Raw genomic sequence first — 26,384 nt, forward strand, 5'->3', positions numbered from 1 at the left:
TTTCATCCTTCCAAGGTCAGTAAAATGAATATCTGGGGAGGACAATGGGGAGGACAATGCCAACTGGGGAGGACAATGCCAAACCATTCTGTAAACATAGTCCACCTAGTAAATGTTGTGATGTGACATCACCCCATGGATCGGTAATGACCTGGTATTTACACAGGGGACTACTATTACCTTTAGATGAAATCAAAGCCTGAACTCTCCCTAGAAGCGAAAATGAATAAACTGAGGCTATCGTATTTTGGTTGAATTATGAGAAGACAAGAGTTCCTGGAAAAGACAATAATGCCAGGAGAAGTTGAAGGCAGCAGGAAAAGCAGAAGATTACCATGAGATGGATTAATTCAATAAAGGAAGCCATTGCCCTCAGTTTGCAAGACCCAAGCTAGAATGTTAAGGATAGGACTTTTGAAAGTCATTAGTGCATGGGGTTGCCATAGGTCAGAAGCGACTTGACAACACTTAACACACACTAGTGTGAGCATTTTACTTAAAATATATGAAAAATATATATGGGATATCAAGTGAAGCGACCCTGTGGAAAGAAAGGTTTGTATACTATTTAATGCTGTGGTTGGCAAAGCAGAACCATGACCTGTACTATACAACTACTGCGATCTTATAACAAAAGTATTTTCTTGTTCTTATAACAAAAGTATTTTCTTGTTCTTCTTGTCCTCTTGGCAACCCAAATCTTTTATCAACTAAGATGCAACTATTGGTCTCTTATACCTTTAAAATGCTTTCTCAATCAATCGCAGGCTATAATTCACCAAGTTTCTTTTCCTATCTGGATCATGTTGGGTCACTTAGGTAACTAAATGATCTTAAAAACCCAAAGGGAAATGCCTCTTCCAGATAATATCTTTTGTTGTACCTAGGCAGTAGATCCTGGAAGGTTGGTATTTGTGTGTGTGTGTTCCTTCCTCAGTTGAAAATAAATCATGTATTTGGCAGTCAGACTTTTCTTTGTCAGATAAACTTTTATTGAGGTGAAAGTGACCTTTTAAATATTCTGTATATTTAACATGTTTATTACCTCAAAGTATCACGAAGAATAACTTGTCCCCAAATAATTTTGGAATTGCTTTTTAAAAAAGGGATTTCCTGTTAACCCCCTCCCCTCCTGCTTATTTACAAGAGGGTAATATAGGAAAAAGGGGGAGAACTTGAGCCCAGGTATGTTGATAATTCTAGAAGGGTTCAGCTAACTCCAGTGCTTTATAATCCATATACCGTATATACTCGAGTATAAGCTGACTTTTTCAGCACATTTTTTATTCTGGAAAAGTCCCCCTCATCTTATACTCGAGTATATACAGTAATTCCAAGATGGCAGCCAGAACAGGGGCTGCTGTGGGGATCTGGTAAGCATGTTGCTGCTTTTTTTCCTAACTCACCAGAAAGCCGTAAAACAGGCTGTTGTGTGTGTGTGTATTAAAAGAAACTGAGGCATTTCTCTCCTAAGGGTAATTGATGTGTTGCATTCTAGGTGAATACAATTCTTCATACAGTAGTTTACTGCCAAATACTGATGCTGCTGAAGACTATGGCCGTTTCCGCACGAAGGCGGAAGCGGCCGGGTCGGTGTTTCCGATGCCGACCCGACGACGCTGGGACCGTCCGCACGGACGGTCCTGGAAACAGCTGGGCAGCCGGCGCCACGGAACGTCGGCGCCCGGCCGACCTGGCATGTCCCCGGGCCTCCGGCGCGTCGCCGAGGCCTGGGGACACGCCCGCAGCGCCTGCTCCAGCCCCGGCGCCAGGGCGAAGAGTGTCCCCAGAAACCTCGGCGCGCACGCCGGAGGCCCGGGGACAAGATAAGTGCCCGGTGGGGGAGGCGTCGTGAAGCTGCTGCTGTTCACTTGGCAGCAGCTTCACGGCAGCGTTTCCCCAACAAGAGCGCTTCCAAGCGCTCTGGGGAAACGCCGGCTTCGCGGCGGGCGGCGCAGCTGCGATGCAGCTGCGCCCCCTGTGCGAATGGTGGCCTGGAGACGGCGTTTTTGCCGTCTCCAGGCCGCCATTAATTGCCCATGCGGAAACGGCCAAATACTTTCTTTGGAGCAAAGTTTAGGCTGGCATGGCTATGACCCCCAGAATTATTCTACATTTGGAGGAAAACAGTGGTTCATTTGTGTTCCTAGAGTGCTGGAAAGCTGCTCATCCCTAATGCAAACTCTGTTAAGCAACTCTATCTCATCTTGCTCCCAAATCTTCTGTTTTTAGCTGCTACTGAGTCAAGTTCGAAGGCTTATACTCGAGTCAGTAAGTTTCCCAGTTCAACAGTTAGTGTAAAAATCCAAACTGGGAGTTGCTTTTTCATCTGTTGTGCAATTGATAGTTTTAAGAAATGAGCCTAAAATTTTCTTCTGTGTTAAATATGCACATTCAGAGATACCAATAATCTAATACCAGATTTAAAATAACTTTGATGATGTGAAACAAGAATAGAAGAAGGCCTTCTTAAATCTTTATCCCAACAATAAGTGGGGAAAAATGGGGTTGCTCTACCTACCATCCTAGTAACAAGGGTGGCTTGGCCTCCCTGGTTTTAAACATTTGAATAGACCCCGCAAGATCAGGTTTATAATTTATGCTTGGACCCAGTTTATGTGAATGTTTTTCTTTGGGCAGCAGAAGGTAATACTATTATGGAGGATATCTTTGCAGACTGACCCTACTGCACATGCAGAATAATGCACTTTTAGTCCACTTTCACAATTGTTTGCAAGTGGATTTTGCTATTCTGCACAGTAAAATCCAGCGGCAAAGTGCATTGATAGAGAACACAAATTCAGCAGTTGGTGTAAAGCAGTGGTTCTCAACCTTCCTAATGCCACGACCCTTTAATACAGTTCCTCATGTTGTGGTGACCCCCAACCCTAACATTTGTCCATTTTACAGATGGAGAATACTGATGCAGAGAGTCTTAGGTGACCCCTGTGAAAGGGTCGTTCGACCCCCTGTCAGTGAAAGCATAGCTGGGGCACTGTTTTAAAAGCTTTTCTGCTTTTCTGAAACTCAGATTTTCATTCACTCTCTTAAGTAAATACTTGAGTCAAGGTCTTTTTTCTTGGACTAAGCCTTATGTTTTATTAGATCACATTACTTATTAACTTGCCGGAGATTAGTCTGACAAGTACTTTTTGTGTTTGAGCTAATATAACCATGAAGTGGTTGAAAAGGAACTGGAGTGGGGGAATTGCTGTCCCCCTCCTTTTAAGTGCATGTAATTAAACTTCTAAGGATTGAAAAGGGATAATTCCTGTGAGCTTTTGCTTGTAGAGGACTCTGTTAGAATGCGAGAGCATTCCCCTTTTTTGATAATCTATACTTTAAGTTTATTCTATCAAATGTATACCCATACTCTCTCAAATTCCCATATGGGTTCCCTTTGTGTGTGTGTGTGTGTGTGTGTGTGTGTGTGTGTGTGGCAAATATTAGATCAGACTAATGTTGTGAGATGAGGGGTTTTTTAAGCCCCTCTACTATACCACTGTATCAATTAAGAATAGCTCCAAGGGATTATTTGCCCTGTTGTGAAAACACACAATGTCCTGGTACCATCTCTTTTGTTGTTTAAGTGGCACATTAAAAACATTTTATTAGTCTTGGCTCTTGATAAAGGATGTCCATTTTGCTGCATTTATTTTCCATTGTTCGAACTCATTGTTTGCTACCTTAGTAAATTTAGCTAGTTAAATTTAGCTTGTTTCCTTATCAGTGTAATCAAAGTACAATGAGAAATGCCTCTAGCATCATAGCAAGTTTTGAGTAAAAAGCATGGCAAATAAAACATGAGACAGTTACTTCGTATAAGTTCTTGGTATACTGGAATAAATACGTTGGAGTTTGTAAATGCAATACAATTGACAGGATACAGGTTTGTACGTTTAAGAATACATATAAGATGAATGTTTAATTATAGTACACCTTTCCACTCCAATATCATAACATTCACAGCATTTACCTAGAGTACAAGAAGAAGAAAAGCTAAATTGCTCAGCACATCTGTATTTTCAAATATAATGTGGTTTATACTGGTTATTGTAGACTAAAATGATCACATAGCTGAAATGATCACATAGCAACAATAAAAATTATCTCTTTCAAAATGATTTCTTGATATGAATGCTCAGTTTTCGTTAGAACTTGACAAATGCCACACGGGCCAATCCACTGGATTAGCTCAGCAGTGTACTTGTGTTCTTGTCCAGTCTCAAACTGGGCAAAATTAATTTGCAGAGGTCAAAATAATCAAAATAACCTTGCTGTTCAAGTGTAGCTGGGACACTGGAGCCGCAGTTAGTAGGAGGTTGCAGGAACACATGTAGAAGCAGAAGTTTAGTGGCCCAAAAGAGACTGAGGCAGTTGTTCATCACTATATTCTGTCTCAGAAAAAGTTGTTCAGTACCGTCAGTTAAGGTGCAGCAATCGTGAAAATTGTATGCTTCCGCATTAGCATATAGTCCAGAATAAATATGAGAATTATCATTCTTTTTTATGGGCTGCCTTTGTTAAAACCATTATTTTGTGCATTACTGAACATGGTATTTTGATACAAGAGTATTTATAGTTAATTGACTGACTATCACCAATACTTACCTTTTGTAAATGGCGTCATACTTTTTCTTGGCAAAATAACTGATGGAGTGGGAGCAGGCTTATCTATTTCTGGAGAGAATTCTCCTCAGGGTTATTTTAAATCTAACCACAAAGGGCGATTGGCACACGGGGAAGGCCAGGCAGGTGTGTGACTGAGTTGGGTGCCAATGTTGTATAATGTTATATAATTAAATTGAATGCCAAAATGTATTTTTGCTTTCAAACTTCAAAATGGATGGTAAGGGGGAGGAGGACTAGGCTAGGCACTTGGTCACGGGCAGAGTATTCTACAACCAAAAGGACTCATATGTTAAGTTCTGTGGGGGAGGAATATACAGCCCTATTGACATCTTTTTCTGAGATAGACTATGCCCTCTGTCATCTTCATAGCAGAAATGAGTAGCTCTACACTGAACTAGTTGGAATTACTGCCAAGTCCTTTAGTATATTCACCAATCATTGAAGCTATATTGAAGCGTCATCGTTGAAGCTGAGGGTTGTGATTGTCCCAATTGCATAGAACAGTGGTTCTCAACTGGTGGTGAGGGTTACCATTGGTGGGTACTGTTAGTGGGACTTAGGGCTTTCATAATAGTTACTAAGGATTCACTCTCCCTCAATTTCCTCATCTACCTGCAAGTGTGACACAATATCCTGTGCTGACCCTGTCGATCACAAATAATCTCTCTTGCTTTGGGCATGCTGCTACCTTGGACACTTGACATTTCTCATAACCTCCTGTTTCCTTGCCAGCCAGCAAATGTGTTTGATGTGCCACTTCCTGTGGATGAGTTGCCAGGGGTTATTCATAGTATTTTTGCAATTGGAAAAAGTGGGCTTTCTAGAGAGGCAAAGTGGACGAGTGCTGGACGCAGAGCACTTCTTTGTGGGGAAAAATGCAGTTCGTGTCTCAGTTGCTGTTCACATTTGCCAGTTTTGCATGTGGCCAGATGCAGATTTGGCAGATTGACTCGGTGCTGATTTTTGATCAGAAAAAAAAAAGCAAATGTGACATGTATGTTCTCTGTGACCTACTGATTGCCTATACCTGTTGCAGAGAGAATTGCTAAATGGCTGGAAGGAAAAAAAGCATCTTGTCCTTTCTATTTAATAGAAGCTTAATGGGATAGTATTTAAAGGGCTACTGTGTGAAGAAAAAGTGCTGTGCAAATGCTAAATGTTCTAATGTATTGTTAGAAAAAGGCAGTAACACAAACTCTCTTTTTGTGTTACAGTTGCTGGGAGGATTTGTTCTAGCTGTTGGTATTTATGCAGAAGTTGAAAGACAGATGTACAGGACCCTGGAAAGTGCCTTTTTAGCACCAGCAATTATTCTAATACTCTTGGGCATTATAATGTTCCTTGTGTCCTTTGTGGGTGTACTGGCATCTTTAAGGGACAACTTATGCCTTCTTCAAGCTGTAAGTACTTCCATATGATTAACTCTGTCTGTAACTTGAATGTTTATAAGACTGTTTTAAGTTCTGTAAACAGTTTAAAAGTAGCTCTGCTCGTATATTCTTTCAGTAGACAGCAGTGGGTGCATTATTTAATAGTGCAAATGGTGCTGTTATTTATTTTTATTTAGAAGAAGAAGAGTTTGGATTTATATCCCCCCTTTCTCTCCTGCAGGAGACTCAAAGGGGCTTACAGTCTCCTTGCCCTTCCCCCCTCACAACAAACACCCTGTGAGAGCTCTGAAAAGCTGTGACTAGCCCAGCTGGCATGTGTGGGAGTGCACAGGCTAATCTGAATTCCCAGATAAGCCTCCATAGCTCAGGCGGCAGAGCTGGGAATCAAATCCGGTTCCTCCAGATTAGATACACGAGCTCTTAACCTCTTACGCCACTGCTGCTCCTTTTATTTATTTATTAAAACATTTCTATCCTGCCTTTCTATCATCTATATCTAAGAGGGTTTACAAAAATCCCAATAAAATTACAATAAACATATGTAGCAAAATGAAAATATTAAAAAGCATATTAGCAAAACAACTATTAAGAGTTTAACATTTTAACAATGAAACGATTATTAGCAACAAATAGTAATAACCCATATTCACAATAATAACATAAAATAACTCTGAGTGGTTAAAATGATCAGATGTTAAAAGCTGCCTGGAATAAAAAAGGCCTTGGCCAGGTGACAAAAGGCGATCAAAGAGGGGGCAAACCAAGCTTTTCTTGAGAGGGCATTTCAGACACCAAAAAGACTCTCACTTGAGTCCTTACCAAACATACAAGTGGGATGGAGAGGAAACCCTCCCCAGATGACTTTGAAGGTTTGTATGGGAGTAGGTGGAGTTTCAGATAATCTTTCACAATGCCGTAAAGAGCTTTATAGGTCCTAACCAGCACTTTCAATTTGGCTTGGAAGCACACTGGAAGCACAGTGTAATGGTTGCAATAGAGGGGCCACATGGTCCCTGTAATTAGGTCCTGTTAGCTCCTTGCTGATGCGTTTTCTACTAGTTGAAGCTTCCAGAAACTCCTCAAAGGCAGCACATTACAATAGTTCAAACGAGATTTGACTAAGGCCTGTGTCCCAGTAGCCAGTTCTAACAACTCCAGGAAGGGATGTAGTTGGTGCACAAGGCAAAGATGAGCAAAGACGCTCCTGGCCACCAGAGAAAACTGGTTATCCAGACTCAGCAATGGATCCAGGAGCACCCCCAAGCTATGAATCTGTGCACTGGAGGGAACGTCAGCCCATCCAACAGTTGAGCTCCCTATCCACGGGTTTATTTATGTATTGTCTTGATTAAACTTCATCTTGTTGGCCTGCGTCCAATCCATTACAGATCCCAGCGACTGGTTCAAGGTCTTCACAGCCTCCCTAGCGTGTGAAGGAAATGAAAGGTAAAGCTGGGTAACATCTGCATATTGATGACACCACACCCCATTCCTCTCCCCCTCCCAGCAGTTTCATATAGATGTGTTAAATTGCATTGGGTGCGGTGTTAAGTTTAGTTAAATTTGTTAAATTTGCATAGTTAAATTTGCATAGAACTCAGAGGGACACCATAGGCTAATGGCCAAGGAATCAAACAGGGATCCCCCAGCACCACCTTCAGAAAAGACCAAAACCACTGTAATACATTGTCCTCAAAGTGTAATCCAGTCCGGAGGTCCAGGAGGATACCATGAGTGATGGTATCAAAAGCCACTGAATGGTCCAGCAGAACCAGCTGGGATATATTCCCTCTGTGGAGCTCCCAGTGCTGGACATCCACTAGGGCCACTGAGTCTGTTCCTGTCCTGTATCCCGGCCTAAAGCCAGACTGAAATGGATTCAGAACATCTGCAACATCCAGAAGCTCCTGGAGTTGGGTGGCTCAAGTACCTTACTCAAATATGGAATATTGGAAACTAGCCCCTAATTTTCTAAGGTTTCTTCAGCAGAGGTCTTACGGCTGCTTCCTTAAAGGCAGTGGGAACAACACCCTGTCCCAAGGATGCATTTACCATGGCCTCTACTCAGTCAGTCCCCTTCCGGCTGTTTTTACCAGCCATGATTGGCAAGGATCCAATCTGCCTGCAAAGGTCTCACTTCTCCAAGGATTCTCTCCTCATCCTCAGGCCATACAAGCTGAAAATTATCCATCAAAATTGGACAAGCAGGAGGTGCAGTCACATTAATTGGATTTGTATTAACTGTGGCACCCAAGTTGAAACGAATGTAACTCACAAGATCATGGGATGGTCTTTTGAGACACACGCAGACTAGTCTTAATGCTCTTAATTTTACTGGGAGCACAACCAGGCAATTACTGAATAAAGTCATGTTCTCTGCATTAGGGTGTTTTTGGGGACCCTCATGTTTGTTACTCTGAGAATTTCACATATATGCCAGTGAGATTTGAGTGTGGGTTGCAGCTAACACCCAACTTTTTTCTTCAGTTTGTGGGTGGATCTGTAAACCAAAGTAAAACTAGCTTAAGTGTAGGACACCTTTCTTAATTACCTCAGATGGCTTTCCAATCTACTGTTCAAATCTTCTCTGTAGTATAAAAGGAGTATTGTGCTTCAAGTGTTTAATAAGGCTTCTGGTTTGGCGAGAGCTTTGAAAATAGTTGAACAAAAATACAGTTTGTGTTAGAAACCGTAATGTAAATTCAGGCACACAAAAAGGCAGGGCATTTAATATTGAAGTTGCATGCTTGCGTAGCTCATGTGAAATGTCAGCGTCAAGACATAATAATTGCTGTCTCAAAAGTCCATTGATTTATTGCCGTAAGTTAGAAAACAAAGCCTGAACAGAGGAGAACAAGATTCTCTCATAGCATGTATGCCAGAACCTTGTGTGTCTACTTGGCACACAGTAGTACTTTGATTAATGCTTTAATTAAAAAACCCTACTTCCTTATTAATGAAAGCCACCCTTTGATTCTAGAGTGATGCTACACTCTGGTTTGGGGAAGGACCAATCAGCATTCTGTTTGACAATTTCAAGTTGACAGTAAAGCATGCCAGTTGGATAGGCAGAGCCAGAGGTGGGAGGGGCTAGAGTTGAGAAGTGAAGAGGAATGCATAAATATAGCCCAGTTTCAAAGGATATTTGACACTGTGTTTGGGAGACTAGATTTAGAATCAAAAGGAAAAAAGTGGAATAGTGTTGCCCCAATGTACATTTTGTCCTGATGGAGGTGTAGCCAGCCGAAATATGCAACTGAAATGCCTTAAATGTTTGTTACAAATTTTCCCTGTAATTAGTTTATGTATGTTCACACAACACTGTTTTGCTTTGTAATTATATTTAAACTTGTATTAATGAATTCCTGTGTACAAAACATCACTTTCCTCATTAGAAAATCAAGCCAAGTATTGACCCCTTAAATATGTTTTAATGTTATTTTGCAAATATCTTTCACTGTGTGATCCTTAGTAGTCATACTGTTCTAAGTCTCTTGAAGTTGATGAGCTTACAGAAGATTGTAACCTACTTAGGTCTGCACTGCAAAATATTTTACAAGTGTTTTATAATACGTTCTACCCCCATACAAATATCCTAGAATATACATCTCCTGATATAATGTAACATTGTTCTGAGCTCTCTCTGTCTCTCTTTCCAAATGTTCCATTCTCCCAATTTGGCTTACTTTGAATGAGTGTTGTTGATGCAGCAGGAAGAGTCTGCTGCTTTTACGTTCTTTAAAAGAAATCATTTCATTGCCAAGAAATTCAAATCCAACAAATAAGCTCTATCTCTTCAGGAAATGTAAAACAGAATGTTCTGGAAGTATTCTGTAGATGTTCATGAATATGCTGTTCTAAGAGCTATGCTGCTAAGGGAGAGGGGGAGTGAGGGAGAGCTAATACAAGCAACATTATGAATTTAATGTGTGTTATACATATTAGAGGAGCCGCGTGGCGTAGTGGTTAAGTGTTTGCACTGCCACTCACACGGTTAGGAGTTCGAGCCCCCTGTGGGTCAGATATTCTGGCAGCTGGCTCATGGTCAACTCAGCCATCCATCAATTTCTTGGTCAGTAAATGAGTACCTAGCTCATAGCTAGGGTGTAAAGAATAGCCAGGGAAAGCAATGGCAAACTACCCCACAAAAATGGCTTGCCTGTAAAATCACTGCTTGCAGTGGTACCCCAGGGTCGGATACAACTGAAGGGGAAACTTTACCTTTTTATACATATTAAAAGTCATATTCATTTCATTAATTATTCAAAAATTAAGAATTTTACAAGTTTTTCTAGAATAATGTTAAGTTTTCAAAGAATTGTTTTTGAACCTGTTTTGCAGTTCATGTACATCTTGGGCATTTGTTTGCTGATTGAATTAATTGGTGGAGTGATGGCCTTGCTCTTTAGGAATAAGGTAAGAAAATTAAAATGTTAAAAAGAATATTTAAATTAAAAACTTATCCCATTTGGTATGAAAACAAGGGCTCATGATCTAGTTGAAAATAATTTGTGTAACTTTGGTATGATGATTGATTATGGCAAAGCTACAGATCATGCCAATGATGAGAATTGAACGTAATTCAGACTACATGAACTCTTCTCTCCAAAAAAAATTAGTGTGTGGGAAAATCTGAATGCTGTGCAAGAAAAGCTGGGTTTAGCAAACTTTCTATGTGAAGCAAATTGGCATAATTTGCCATTTTGCCAGATTTATTTGCAGATTTTACTGTTTTGCAGAGCTTTGTTATGCTGTGAAGCTCAGCAAAATTTACAAAAATCTTGTTCAGCTGTCAGCCAGGATGCTGACTGGAGTGGGTTCATAGGGACCGTTCAGCTTGCCTACACTGGTTTCCAGTTTGTTTCTGGGCACAGTTCAAGGTGCTAGTCTTGTCCTTCAAAGCCCTGAATGGCTTGGGAGCAACATACCTGATCCCTTTGAACCCACTCAACCATTATGCTTACCTTCAGAGACCTTGGTTCAGGTGCCTCTGCCTTCTGAGATTAGGCAGGTGGCAATCCAGAAGAGGATCTTCTGCCATGGCACCCAAGCTCTGGAACTCTCTCTCCCCAGAGAGATTTCATCTGACCCTTCCTGTCCGTGCAAACTTTGTTTCATTTGGCATTCCCTCAATTATTCCTCTTTCCTAACCAATATTTTTTTATTTTAACTGCTTTATATTTTAACTCTGTTTTTAACTCTTTTATAAATTGTGTTAATGAGATATGTTTGGAAGGGTTTTTTAATATATGTTCCAGCTGGCAGAGGCTGGAACATCTGGAGGGCCAGTGTTGGACACCCCTGCATTAAATTGTTAGCAGCCTTGGTGACTCATGTAAAGGCAAAAAGGCAGGATATAAAATCTGCAGATAAAAATAAAGAAGATCCCAATGGGGCAAATGCTTCTCCTCACAGGTGTTGCTTCCAGTCAGGAAAGCGATGCAGCAGGTAGGACAGTGAACCCCTTCTCTCCTGTGTTGGGTTCTCGAGCCCAGTTGGGTCTCCACACACTTGGGAACAAGTTCTCAGCTGCGTGATGTGTGGTCAATCATGTGAGAATTAAGTTGAGGGGACCCAGACCTACCTCTCAAAAATTCAGACGCTAGTCTGTGTAGCCCAAGCTATTCCTATTTATATTGTTCTGTGTGTTTATATCCCAATACTTCTTCCAAGGAACTTGGCTTCCAAGGTATACCTTGGCTGTCCATTCCTCATTTTATCCCCACAACAGCCCACTGAAATAGGTCAGGCTGCAAAAGAGTGACTGGCCTAAGGTCATCCACAGAATCCGTGAGCATTTTGAACTTTGCCCCTGTGCCATTTCAGAGTAAAAAACTGGGAGGCTGTCCAGATATAGAAATGATACTTGTAGCTCTGTATGTGCTCTGTATGTGTGTTGTACCTGTGAGACCATATAGGGTGGAGTTGGAAAACACTTTTATTTCCCCCAAGAATCTCATTTTAGAACCAGGCTCCAGGTCTAAAGATTCTGGAACATTATTTTGAAAGAGATTTAAAAAAGCAAAATGTTCATGTGGTATTTGTGGAGGATGGAGGGAAGGCAGTTTTGCTGATGAGGGGCAACGTGGGTGGGGGAAAAGCCTTCTGTCTTCCCCAAATCTTTTCTCTAAGCCTAAAGAACCCCCAGTAGAAAGTCCACTTGAATATTGTAGATATTTGAGCATTCAGACTACTCTCCCTGCAGTTGCAAAGCTATGCAAATAACTTCCCTGTTCTTTAGTCTCAGGAAAAGGTTGGGAAAACTGTTGCCCAGTAAAACCAGCCAGGGGCGGAGCGAGGAGAAACTGCACCCGGGGCGTGTGTGCACCGTACGCCCCCGTTACACCCCCTCCATAGCTCAGCCATGCCTCTGCCACTGTTCCACCTGGGGTGTCGCTCCCCACCTGGCCTCTGACACCAGCTGCCTAGGCTCATAAAAGCTTCAGCTATCTGAGATGCTGATCAAAGTGGTGAACCTTGAGACAACATGTGAACAAACATGTGAACAAACATGTATATAGTTTAGCCTTCAGAGAAACAGAAACGTGGCGATCTGAGGTTACTTGCTGGAAGGGATTGCTTTTTAGCAGTGATAAGGACAGCCGTGATATCACTTCCTATCAGACTTGCAATTCAGTGAGTTCTATGCTGCCTGTGGGAAGAGAGGTTAAATTTGGGCTCCAAAACTGGGAAGTTGTCAATCACTAAATTATTCCTGGTTACTGAAGCTACATCCTTCAGTTCACAAGACCTGGTCAAGGCTGTAAACAACAGGACATTTTGGAGGACATTCATTCCTAGGGTCACCATGAGTTTGGAGCAACCTAGTGACATAGAACACACACAGTACATTAATCTATAGTGTAGTTACAGTTATTATAGGAATGCTTTACTTTTCTTTCCTATTATGCCTATAACTTTACTGTTCTCTTTTAAAGACAATTGAACTTTTAAATGAAAACATTGGAAAAGGAATCGAGCATTACTACGATGACTTGGACTTCAAAAACATAATGGATTTTGTTCAAAAGCAGGTTTGTTTTTTGCACATCAAATTTAAAAAATAGCTAGATATTTACTAATTCTGTTTTTCTTAATTATTTGTTCTTCCTGCTAGTGTGTATGTGTGTGTAGGCTCTCCAGTTTGAATTGGTGCACTGGACTCCATTAGTGGAATAATAGAATTATAGGGTTGGAAGGTATTTAACACAATGCATTAAAGTCAAGATTCTGCACACCTAAACCCTTCTCCCAATAATTTTGTACAGTTATGTTGTGTCATCAAAATGTATTTGTATACAAGTTTTAACCCATGTGTCTCCTTTCCGCTAGCAGTTTCATGTATAGCCACTGAGGTTAAAACTGGAAATGCCTGGTTTTATTTTTTCTCAGAAGAATAAAGTTGCTAGTTCTTATGGCTGTAAGAATTTTGAAAATTTAGGATGTTTGTTACTATTGGTGGGCAGAACCATTGTCACTTGGAATTTTTAGCCTCTTACTTCCCAGCCCTTTAATATACAGGGTTTTGCAGCTAAATTGCATAATAGTGTTTAGGCTGAAGAAAGTCTGCAGCCCCAGGCCCACTTATTTGTAAACACATGTGGAATAAGGGTTTGTGCTGTCCCATAGCATCATGCCTTTGGCTGCAGTCTTTCCTTCTTGTTTCGGGTGTCAAGGCCAACGGAGAGTTTTGAATGACATCTGATACACCCGGGCGGGGGACTTGGTGATTAGAAGAATGATCTGCAGAGCATGAGGTGTGGGTTCAAGTCCTCCTCCTTCCTTCTATTTTTTCTGCTGATCAATCAGCTTGTTGCTGTCCAGAAGGTGAAATTCACCTTATTCCCACACTTCCCCTCAGTTCTGTTTCTCACATGGTGTCTTTCTGCCCGTGAGCTGCATATGACACGAATGCCTTCTCTGAAAATTCTGCTTTGTGCTCTCTTACTCCTGCTGTAGAGTCTAAACTATCTTTACCTTGCAAGAAACTGCTTCTCAGGGCATTATTCTGCCCCAACTCCTGATCTCTTTTTCAGAGGGGCCAAAGCTTTTCAGTGGAGGTCTGGGTGATATCATAGGGTGGGCCATGTTGCATTCCCTGTGTATCCACCTCTCTAAATGGAATGCGTTTGGATGAGGGGATTCAAACCCCCACTTTCATATCTCCCAGGAGTTTTGTTGTCAAGGCGAGCAGCAAGCAAAGGCACAGTCAGACAATCTGGAGTCAAGGTGCAGGCAGGAAGTCAGTCAGACAGACTGACAGCTGGAGTTCAGAGGAAGACCAGGAAGTACAGCTGTTGCACCCAGGCAGAGCCAAGCCCCAGACTGGGCTTCAGTAGAATGCCCCTGCTAATGGGGCCAGGCTCCTGCAGAGGTTTAGTCCTCTTCAGATGCCAATGAGTCTAGCTTGCAGAGCCTCCTGCAATACTGAGCAACAAGATGGGCACCTATCCTTTTAGACTGAAGCTGCAGCCTCTGTTTTTGTCTTCTTCATGCAGCTGACTGTGGCTCCCGTTAGCTCTCCCAGCTGCACGGCATCAGGCTCTGTCTTGGCTGGCAGGGAAAGGCTTGGAACTGGCTCTGTTGCCTGCATCTGTTTGTATGGAGTCAGTTTTGGATGCAACGTGTCTTCAGGCTCTATGTCAGAGTCCTTATCATCCAGGGACTGGCTCATGACATTAGTAGACCCAGGGCCCCTGCTGGGCCCTTCCGTAAAGGCTGTTGCATTCCCTTTGATCTTTCCTTGTTTTGATCTGTGGGTGAGTGGGAGCAAGTGAGGGAGGCATGGGGGCATTGTCACACATTGGTCTTTCCTTTGCTAAGAGCCTATAGGCCAGGGGTGGCCAACCTATGTTGTTCCAGATGTTCATGGACTACAATTCCCATCAGCATCTGCCAACATGGCCAATTGGCTGGCAGAAGCTGATGGGAATTGTAGTCCATGAATATCTGGAATGATATAGGTTGGCCACCTCTGGCCTATAGGATGCCGACTACCTGTGTTGGTGCATTTCGGCATCCAGGACTTAAAACTGAGCTGTCTCCTTGCTAGTTTAGGTATCTGTACACTGCTAGTCGGCTTTCCCAGAACTTCAAACTTCCTTCCTGCTGTGGAACTTCCCTTTTTTAGTTATGAATGAGAGTGTTTAGTTTGTCATAGTGACCTTATGCTGATTACTATGTCCTAAAACCCTGATCCATGACATATTACAGGTTTTAAAAGGTATTTGTTTCATCAGCATCAAAGGAGGGGAAAATTATGACATAGCTTGCTTATGTAAATTCAGTCAGTAAGAAATTTGTTGAAACTTGACATCTGTTTTACAGGAAATATGTTGTTATAATGTGAACATTGGTTTGAATCACAGCTGAGTTTTACTTAATTGGCTTGTGTTGATATATATGTTGGGATTTTTTTTCTGCCTTCAGACTTGTTATATGAAATGGAAAAGTTGTATGTTTGTTAAAAGAGAGAGAGAGAGAGAGAGAGAGAGAGAGAGCACATTTGCACAGGTGTGAAACTCCAGGTATTCTAAAATGAAAGTTGACTGATAGTAAATATTTATTTATCAAAATAAAAGGCACATGTGTTTGACTGAAAGCAAGGAGAAAACTTAGCATTCCAGGGTTCAGTAAATATTATCTAGCTGTTTACAGAAGTAGTTGATTGAGATTTTTCAGTTTTGCTTTTATAAGAATTCGCATTAGTGAGAAGAGTCACTTCAAAACCCTTTTATACTGATCTGTGGGTGGGTGTGGCTGCTCTGGCTTCTGTTGCTCAGGAGATTGAATTGAGTGCTCTCCTGAGCAAGCTCAATTGAAATGAATAGAAATTGAAGTGCATGAGAATGTGGCTGTACGTCTCAGTGGGGTTTGCATCAGAAAGTCCTGGAGGATCCTGTGAGATAACTTAAAAATGGCACCCCCATTAAAAAAACTGAAGAAAGACACATGCAAAAGCTGGCAGGGTTTGCTTTAAACTTTTACAAGTTCATAGCTTTCTCAGTTTTCCATCCGTAGTGTGCCTACACAAGGATTCGGAGTTCTTCTTGTAAGTTTTAGTTTATCCCTTGTTTGACTTTATGTCAAGTAGATGTTTAGTTAATTGGATTAATGCTTGATCAGCACTGTTTAGTTTCCCGGATCAAGTCCCTTTTTCTGGCAATTAAATTAATGTTAACTGACATTAAGTGCAGTCCATTGCTCTTTTATTCTAGAGTGGTTTTGATTAAAATCTCTGAGACAGCTGTGTAGTGAGTGGCCACAGCTGAGCAAATTTAAATGAAGGAAATCAACATCATACATGTATTTTTTTTTTTGCTAAATGTCGTAAATTTCGAATTAAAAACATGTTTTGAGCTTGATTTTTCAAGGATGTTGTTCCTGGCTAGTTTCAAGTTTTGATTTTAATTCTTTTCCCTGCAGAAGATGACACTCACGAAACACACCAGTATTTTAATGAGATGTTTCTGCAGGAGATAAATGAGATTTTATATAATTATGCTTGAGTGATTTTTTGGGGGGGTCTCTTTAGATTGATTGGTGGTGTTCTTTACATTGCAAATCAACTAGCTCTTCAGTTTAGTTTGTCCATCTTGCCAATTATACTGGACATCTTCTCATAGTTTAATGTAATGAATACAACATTCTGTTTACATCATAACCCACAGAGCTGATGAAGACTGGAATAGCTTTGGCAGTCAATTCAGGAAGTAGGGTCAGTTCAGCCTCTTTCCTGCCTTTTAAAGATCTGTACAAGTTTTTATTACCTCTGCAAGGCATTTAAATTCTAGGTTTTTAATGGCTGAGTTCTTTTACAGCTTGGTTTTAAAAGTTAATTTAAATGATTTCATCCTGTTTTACTTGGTGAGAGACCTTAAACCAGTCTGAAGCAGCGGCATGTACATTTTCAAAACAAATAGAATGAAAACATTCTTGTTCTGTTTCAGAATTACAGATAATTCATTTCAGATTTTCTTTTGTGTATGTTTATCAGGTCGTAGGATTTGTGTGCTCCTTGTCCTAAGACAGTGGTGGCGAACCTTTGGCACTCCAGATGTTATGGACTACAATTCCCATCAGCCCCTGCCAGTATGGCCAATTGGGGCTGATGGGAATTGTAGTCCATAACATCTGGAGTGCCAAAGGTTCGCCACCACTGTCCTAAGACATAAACTGCTTACATCGTTTGTCAAATGGCAGGCTTTAGCTTATGGGTCCATCACATTCTGGCTGAATGTATCTCATAGCTATTATCCATGTAACAGGATAAAATCTGCTGGCACCGTTGCCAGTTTTAAATTATTCAGACAGCCATTTTCAAGAACACTTACATGCTTCTACATGTTTGTGGAAGCTCATGGACAATCCTATGTGTTCAGACATAGTCTACAGTTTGCATACATGTATATCTCCATACCTTTGACTTTCTCCTCTATAGTTGGTTCCTTTGTTGGAAATGGTATCCAGCGTTAGTATGATGGGATTCTTTCTTTCTCTGTTCTTTGTTCCTTTTACAAGGTGCGTGTGTGTACATACCCTCTCCAGTTCTGGAATTTCCTCCATCAACAGATTCATGTGACACCTACATTTTAATTTCGTTTATATTCTAAGCGAAGACCTATTTATTTTGCGGAGAATTGTATGGATTGATTTATTTTTCTCTATTGGGATTTTTATTTGGTGCTGTCTGCTTTTATGGCAGATTGATTTTATCTATTTAAGTCTGATTTTTGAATTTTAACCCACTTAAATAATTACTACTTTTGTTGTCTTTCTGATATTAATGTTTCTGATATTAATGTAATGATATTACGATGAATAATTCTAACATTCTACACCAAGGATCAGAATGCTTTCTAATTATTTAACTTTTTTGCCCCTTAAAGTTTAAATGCTGCGGCGGAAACGATTATACAGATTGGGCCCAAAATCAGTACCATAACTGTGCCGCACCGGGACCTTTAGCCTGTGGAGTTCCTTACAGCTGTTGTGTCGCAAATAAGGTAAAGATACTCCGGGGTTTTTTTTGTGACCTCTCACGACACTTCATGACATGTTGCTTTGGCAAACTAAAATGGTTTCTAGCAAGGATGATCTGAGCATGGAAACATGATTCCTCACATTGATTGCTTTGCTGCTTGTGACCTGTGCAGGCACAGATTGTGAGAAACAGCTAGGAAACACTTGCTAATTTGTTGTATAAAAGACCAGCAACAACTGATTGCGCAGAAAAGACCTTGGACTATGTATAAATATTTTTATAATACAAATACCATTCAACATCTTTCTGACATAAACTAATTTATTTGGCTTGTGCGTTCCATTTCCTAAAATATTTAAGCAGTGTGTACTTTCTTCCCAACTGAATGTTTTTGGGATGGATAAATTAATTTGAATGAAAGCGGAATTTCTTTTAACTAATTTATGAAATCAACCATGTTTCTGATGAATTGCAAATAAGCAGTGTAAAATGGCTTTCTGAAAACACCTGACACACACATCCAGTAGTAAATTCCTATTGATGATATAGAATAAAATATCCACCAGCATGTCAGATTAATGAAAAATAATACAAATTCCATTGAGATTTTGGGAAAGAAAAGAGAAGAATAATACCTTTTTGGGTAAAGTTATTTTTATTTCTCTGTCATGATTATAAACTCTGAGGAAAATTTGCAACCTTTTAATTATCAAAAGGAACCAATAAAGTTCTAAAAATTACTTTGGATTTTTTTAAGTTATAAAAGAGCCCAGTTTTTACACACACACTGTTTAAACAATAGTCCATTAAATCTTGCAGCACTGTCTCATTATAATAATTTGTCTAGAAGATGCCTACACTAGCAGTCTTTGAAACTGAATCGAGCTGAATAAATCATTGCTGTTTTGACAAATGTTTCCAAAAGCAGCTTGGAAAAGTGGAGATGTGAGCTGCGATTAGTCATTTTACTCTGTGGTCATGGAAAAAATAGGTAATGTACGATGGCCATTTCTTTATCTTTGAGCAAGTTTCATGAAATGCATCAGAACCAAATACTGGGCTCTGATCTTTCAGGATAAATCTGCAGGGATTTTGTCAGTTGTTGGCTGATCCAGTATTTGATAACCTGCTATGCAGTATGATATGCAGTTTGTGATACTAGGTAGGAACAGGGCTAACTTTGCAAGTGAAGAACTTGCTGCCCTGGCACATTAAATAGTATGCTTCTCCTCCCCCCGCCCATACTGTCCTGCTGGATTCTGTACAACAGTTGGTTGATGCCAACACTGTCCTATAAAATATGATACCATGCAAGGGCAGCTGTTGAAAGAAGCCTGCAAGTTATGCCCCTTCCTGTGCCAGCATGAAAGTGCTGCCCATGACTTCATTGCCAAATGGTCATCTGTTTCATAGTGTCAGGTTCAAAGGCTATGCTTAAATCCTCTTGTGGGGGAGGGGCTAGAGGGTATCCTTTCAAAGTGGTGTTGGGAATGACTTAGGACAGTTGTTCTCGAGTTGTGCTGTCTCCAAAATGGCACCGGACAGCAACACTTGCAAGGTACGTGCTTTGTGCCATCCTGGAGGGACTTATCCCCTATTTATGCCCCCATCCCCTCAAAAGAAATGAGTGAGATCAGGACCAGGACAGCCGCATTTTTAGATTTGCCAGCTAGACAAGGGCCTTCACACTGGTTCTGCCTCCACGGGCCAATTGACAAATAATGTAGAGGATCTGTGATCCCTGGATGGCTAGCTTATCTGTAACAATGCTGAAAATTCGCTAACTGGTGTCAGAGGGATCAAAAGATTGGGCTGTGAGCCTGGGAAAAATGATTTTCTCTCTCACCCTGTCCTTTTCCCCCCGTTTGAAACAATACCTGTACAATGTACACCTCCCCCTTCCTGGGCTGTCCAGTCAGGGAAATGACGTGGAATAAAGATCCACCCTTCCTCTCCTTAGTGTCATTGTTCATATCTCCTTCTCCCCCTGGTGCTTTTGGGAAAACACGTTTAGGAATCTGTTTGCAAGTCCACAGTACTGATATATAGTTTGGTTTTCAGCCACAAATTTAAAAAGGCAGAGTCTTGCAGGGCCTTTATGATGTCAGATATCTTTGTGAACTGAGCTCACTTTGCCAACTGTGTGTACATTCTGCATTTATTTGCATTTGTATTTGCATTTGTATAGAAATTTTTGGGAGACTTTAAGGCTGTTTCATTTGTTAGTGCTTTTAAAGGGATTTGAGCTGCAGGCTCTTTGGGGTTTCTTTTGGGTGGGTAGGAGGTACCAGAGTTGTGTTAGTAGCAGTTTGTGGCTTAAGGCAGTTTACTTTGTGGCTCAAGGCAGTTGATGATTCTAAAATAAAAGGCAGGGCAAAAACATTCCAATAAATAAATTCACAAGAGAAATTGTGATCAAGTGAAGGAGAGACGAGTATTATATGCCACTTTAGGTTTCTGCAAGAAGAAAAGCAGAGTAGAAATATCTAAACCAATCAATAGAGGAGTGAACACTGGTTTACTCATTACTATGAAACAGCAGACAGGGTTGTAATGTTTGAACAACTGCTGTGGCTGAGTATGAAATCTGTCATTGGGAGATTTTAATAATTATGGTAGGTGGCTTACTTGTTTGTATCCGCAAACCTCAAATAGAGATTTTGTTTAGCCTGATAGTGCCCAGGAACATTTATTTTAATAAAAACAGAAAGTGTCTTCCTTGTATAAGTGGAAAATTTTGGTCGTAATAAAAGCAATAACAATTGGAATTTTTGATGCATACAGTGGCTTAATTTCTCTGACTTCATTTACTCCCTCAGGTCATATTTTTAAGAAGATAGATATGCATTTGAATGATCATCTGCAAGCTGAAGCCTAGTTTAACAAGCTTATTTTATTGTTTTCAGTATTCAGTTACCTTTAACAGTACAAATTACGCATTTTATACTATACTTGAATTTTGAAATCTCTGTGAATCTTTTCCCCCCACCAGACTGCAGTCATCAATACCATGTGTGGATATAAAACTATTGATCAACAGGTAGGGTTTTACATATTTGTGTGTATTCTTGTTGGTCTCAGATTGAGATACTCTGTGCTTCAGCTTCCAAACTGGCATGTGATTTTTTTTAGCATCCATACAATGATGTGCTCTAAGCCTCTGCCAAGTGTCCTTTCCTCGTCCTCAGTACACTCTTTATCAAACCTGCCGTTCCCCCACCCTTCTGGGAAGAGGGCAGTTCAAGTACATGGTTGTGCCCTCTGGAGGGGAGAATGCAGATTTTCAAAGGTCTTCCCCACATGGGTGTCACGTCATTCCCATCAGCACGTCACAGCCACCATTTCCCCTGCTGCACCATTAGAGGGCGCTTTCACAGTGTGGTGGTTTTTTTTCTTTTTTCTGAAAACTGATAATTACTATGGCACTATAACAATTACTGTTTTTTTAAAAGCCCTCCAGTGGTGCAGTGGGGGAAAATTGCAACTGACAGAGGGTAGTGCACAGAAAACTCCTGTGTGGAAGGTCTGTTGCCAATATGAATGCTTCTGCATTCACTGCCTCACTGTATCCCTGTATTCAAGCTGATATTACCATTGAGTCAATTGCTTGAATACAGGGTCCTCACCATATGGATTCAGGCTGAGTAGGGAGCTGATGTTCTTTCTACCTTTGCAATTTACATGTGCAAACAACGGCATGGGAATGGGTGGCAAGTAAATTCCCTGATTTCCTGAATGTCATAGGCTGCAGTCATATGAACAGATCTGTCTTTCAGTCAGTGTCCCAGACTGACTGTTTCAAGGACTCTTCAGACTACTGATTGGAAGCACTCTGAGCGACCTGATCTTCTTGCAAAAGCCCTCTAGCCTTCTTTTCCAGCAGTAGGATTTTGTGGAAGAGTGGTGCAGTTTCTGTACAGTGTGTACTTTTTCAGTGAGCTACCAACCTGTTGAACACATAGACATGTGAGAAGGCCCTAACTGGGTAATCTTGTATGTGCCAGGCTGCATTCATTGCAAACTGCACTGTCTGTTTCTGAGAACAGCTGGCACAGAAGCACCTTTGCATTCAGCAGTCTCTTGCAATTTAGGAGTTTGTTACATGAAGGATCATATTTTGCAATTGCCTCGATGGTAATATCAGCTTGAATACAGGGATGAATTACACGCTATCTCTGTAGTCTCTTTGTGGTTTAAATTTGGGGTCAGATGTATTCACCAAAGTGTAAATACAGCTTCTGTTAGAAAATATCTCTTTATTTGAAACCACAGCCTTTCTGGATCTATATGAAGCGCTAATAACACTATACAACAAAAATGAAAACAGTATTGACCCAATATTGAATTCAGCCATTCATATAATCAACAGCAGCAGCAAAACAAGATATTAACAACGTGGTAAATTCAGAAAACAGCCTATACCATCAACAAGGCCTCATTGGTTGGGCCTAGAAGGATGTGGCTAGCCTTCTGTAAGTAGAAACAGAGTTGGCTTGATGGTGCCTCTTTGAGGAGGAAACTTCATAAGAAGAGTGCTGCTACCAAAAAGGCTGTGCTTCCGGTCATTCACTTGCTCTCCATTCCAGCTTTGCCAGAGCTAAAAGTCCCTCAGACAGGGAGAAGACCTTCTTTCTTTAATTAAAATGCTTTGCCAAATAAACCACTTGACATCTGGTAACAGGCTCTCCGTAAAGTGCAGTGCAGAAGGCAGCATTTGAGGTCAGGACACCAGTTGCTTCAATGAATTACAACAGATTAGGGGGGTTACTTTTGTTTGTGTTTATTACTTCACAGCGTCTGACCGTTCAGCATATTATATACGTCAGAGGATGCACCAATGCAGTACTCATTTGGTTGATGGACAACTATGCTGTCATGGCTGGCATCCTGCTTGGCATATTGTTTCCTCAGGTAAGGAATGTTCAGATGTAAACTTTTTGGAATTCATGTGATGATTTACATTTTCTGTAGAAGAGGATATTTGTAGGGTATTCCTTTCTGGGTTTTGTGGTGGGATGGCACTGGATCAGTATTTGCCTGGGTTTTTTTTTTTACCTGCCACAGAAGGGATTAAGGTTTGCAGAGGTTCAACTTCCTGAAAATGCTGTGTGCTTTTCTATTTTCTGTTCCCCAAGTAATCATCTGTGCACAAGTACTGTGTCTTGTAGGCTTGACTTACCCTGTTTACGGGCTATATTTTCTATAATAATCCCAGCAATTTGCTTACTGGGCTGCAGTGTACTCATCCATCTCTTGGACTGTGTTGTACATAATCACCACCAAATAATGCTGTTCATTTTCCAAGGGGAAACATTGGTCTGATGACTGATGGTTACACTACATTTTGGACTTGGACACCGATACCAGAATTTAAAAACCCATGCACCTTTCTTAAAGTGTTGAAGAAGAGCATTTTAAAGGGGCGTGTGTCAGTTGTTATGTGAGCCCTCCACGCTCACTGAACAGAGAATGTATGTGAGTGTTGTCCCAGATTGAAATGATGTTAACCATAAAAAATGTTTAATGCACAAAACGTTTCACCTTCCAGTGATTGCTTCCTCTTTATTTTGCAGTTCCTTGGAGTGCTGTTATCTTTGCTTTATATCACCCGAGTAGAGGATATAATTACTGAGCACAAGCTTAGCGACTCTCTGCTTGATGGAGAGCGGCAGAAGACTGACATGGAATTCACTGGCACAGGGTGCTGTATGTGTTACCCTGGGTAATGCTGGGCATCCCTCTGGGCCAGGCAGATAGATCACTAACGCTCTTTTGTTATGGTGCCTTGAATGCAGTCAGACTGTAAAGCATAATGTGAATTGAGTAAAGAGTAGTTCTTAGAAGTGAAGCCTCTATAATTTATTAACATTCAGTATTTCATCTCTGGAGCATTCTATTGGAGCATCAGGGATCTTATATTGAAAGTGTGACAGATTCCTTTTTGTTGTAAAGAGTACAACTAATCAAAGAGAAGAATCTACGATGAATAATTACTATAGCTAAAACTTATCATTGGGCAAGGGCTGTCTAACTTACCTGTGCAATGGTACTGCTAACATGGTAAACTCAGTTTATTTCTGGTCGTTTTCAGAGCATGGTAATTTACCATCTGCATTCACAAAACGATCGCATTGGGATGCTTTCTGATTGTTCAGACTGGGCTCAGCTGTTCACTAGTGTTATCACTGAGTACTGGCTACTGTGTTTTCTTGCTGGCTAAATTCTGATTTGTTTTCCCCTCTCCAGTTTACGTCACTCCTGCATGCTAGTTTGTTTTTAATAACTGACAATAGCTTTGGTCCGACCACTGGATAGATTTTTTTCAAAGCTACTGTAGAGTTTTTTTCCAGACCAGGAAATGCTTCTGTGGTTTTCCGATTTCTACTGCAGCTGCCAATATAGCATAGTGGCAATGGGATTTCAGTACAGCAGAGTTCCTTATAGTTTCTCTGCCAACAGCTATTCCTCACTCTCTCTCCTCCCCGCCCCCCCGCCCCGCTACAAGGGCTTTTTCCATTTTTGCCAAACTCTGCAATTGAATGTTATTATATTATTGTTAAATGTTTTAACAGTCTGTGTTAATGGTAATGAAAAGCCTTCAGTTGAGCTCAGTGGACTTACGGCACCAAAAGGATGACATAAGTCCATGGCCCAGGCCGCCATGTACCTGGAGGCAATGCGGGGTGAAAACAACTATTTCGACTCCGCCCCCGGCTGCACCTCTGGAATGCCCCTGCTATGCCAGCGGGGCTGTGGCTCAGGATTGGGCTGTAAAGACTTAAAAACAACAACAACTGGAAATTCAGAAAAACGAAAAAAAAAAAACCCCAGTTCAGGAATTCGGAAAATCTGAAACACAGATTGCTACAACAATATTCTGTTGCTGATGTTAAAAAATAGCTATATGGACAGAGTTGTGGAAAATGGATGCCGCATGAGTAGGAGCTGGAAAATATGAATTTCCCACCTGTGTGGCAGCCATCCAGATAGCTATAATGTTTCTCAAAACTTTGTAGCAAAAAATGTTTTGGGAGAAAAATTGGAGAAAAGCTGGGGAAACCTGTGAATTGCATAAACATACCACAAGGCTTGGTGGAAGTGAGGGGCGGGGTGGGCAGGCGGGAGGAGAATTCTTCCCAACAGCATTGAACCCCAGGTGCAAATAACCTGTGCACAAAACCTGTCCAGTAATAATTATTTTGCAGAAATGCCCAGATGTAAACTTGAATGAATTTGTGCACCATATACTGTAACGTTTTTGAAATCGTGCCTTCCTATGGATTCTTAAACAATGAAGCATTTTTATATATTTTAAGAAAATTATTTCCTATATTTGTTCAATCGTATTTTTATGGTGCTTCTAATGGTTTACTGAAAACACTTTTAGAGGGCTTGTGTCTTTCCTGACTCAAAGTAGCTAATGAATCTTTGCTTTTGAAAAAGTGCCTTTTAAATCTATGCAGATTTTTGTATATTTTATTTGGTAATTCCTAATGAATCTGAATCTTGTATTTTTCCTTTTCCTGACAGACTGGAATTCTTGTGTACCCACTATGTTTACCTATGCCTAATTTTTATATGAAAAGTAATTTTTTATGATTTTGTAAAAAAAACAAAAGTAAATCTTTATATTACTAAAAAGTGTTTGGAGATGAATTTTGAAGGACCACATATATAAAAAGAAAGATCCTTTCCTTCTGTTGCACTTTTCTCTTGTTTCTCTTAATTGTTGTAGATAAATGGTTATAGTTTAAGGCTGTCAAGAGTTAGAAAACAACACTGCACACCAAACACAACCACAATAGTATCACATTTATGTATGCTTGTATAAATATCTGTTACGTGAACTAACACCAGTCATTAGCTTATAACATATCTAGTTCTTAACAATTATCCTAATATAAATATCTATATTATTCATATAAAGGATATGATACCACTCATATGTTTAGTTCACAGGAAAGGATCAGTCCTTATATTCAGTGCAATGATCCTGTATGAGCAGTCAAAAGTCCACCTTTACACTGTCCTGTGGATCAGGTTGCAACTGATCCTCTCCTGTGAACTAAACATATGAGTGGTATCATATCCTTTATATGCATGACATTTTGTTTCGATATAGTTGAAGGCTAACAGGTCAATCCAGATTTTGGGGGGATGGGGCTGAACACTTGCGGGGAGCAGTGGTGCTGCATCTGTCCCCTCTGCTGCAGAAGGGGCACCCCAGGCAGAGTCACTGGTGGCCGGCTACCCCTCAGCTCTGCAGTGGTGAAACCTGGAAGTCTGGACTGCTGCAGAGAAGCGAGGGCATGCACTCAGATTCAGCCATTTGGGGCTGGGACCGGGGCAGGTCTTCCACCAGTGTTCCAGCCTGGGCA

The 26,384-nt window shown here is 40.8% G+C and overlaps 1 protein-coding gene across 1 annotated transcript in view; it reads left to right on the forward strand.

Moving 5' to 3' along the window:
* The window catches only part of TSPAN15 (tetraspanin 15), a 30,228-nt gene extending 4,581 nt beyond the window's left edge, over positions 1 to 25,647 (forward strand). The window contains exons 2-8 of the mRNA XM_048507072.1: positions 5,847 to 6,032; positions 10,365 to 10,439; positions 12,962 to 13,057; positions 17,912 to 18,028; positions 20,999 to 21,046; positions 22,801 to 22,917; positions 23,580 to 25,647. Coding sequence (XP_048363029.1) covers positions 5,847 to 6,032; positions 10,365 to 10,439; positions 12,962 to 13,057; positions 17,912 to 18,028; positions 20,999 to 21,046; positions 22,801 to 22,917; positions 23,580 to 23,732 — 792 coding nt within the window. The 3' untranslated portion in view covers positions 23,733 to 25,647. The remainder of the gene's footprint in view (positions 1 to 5,846; positions 6,033 to 10,364; positions 10,440 to 12,961; positions 13,058 to 17,911; positions 18,029 to 20,998; positions 21,047 to 22,800; positions 22,918 to 23,579) is intronic.
* The last annotated feature ends 737 nt before the right edge of the window (positions 25,648 to 26,384 follow it).

Source organism: Sphaerodactylus townsendi, linkage group LG08, assembly GCF_021028975.2.
Source record: "Sphaerodactylus townsendi isolate TG3544 linkage group LG08, MPM_Stown_v2.3, whole genome shotgun sequence".
NCBI lineage: Eukaryota > Metazoa > Chordata > Lepidosauria > Squamata > Sphaerodactylidae > Sphaerodactylus > Sphaerodactylus townsendi.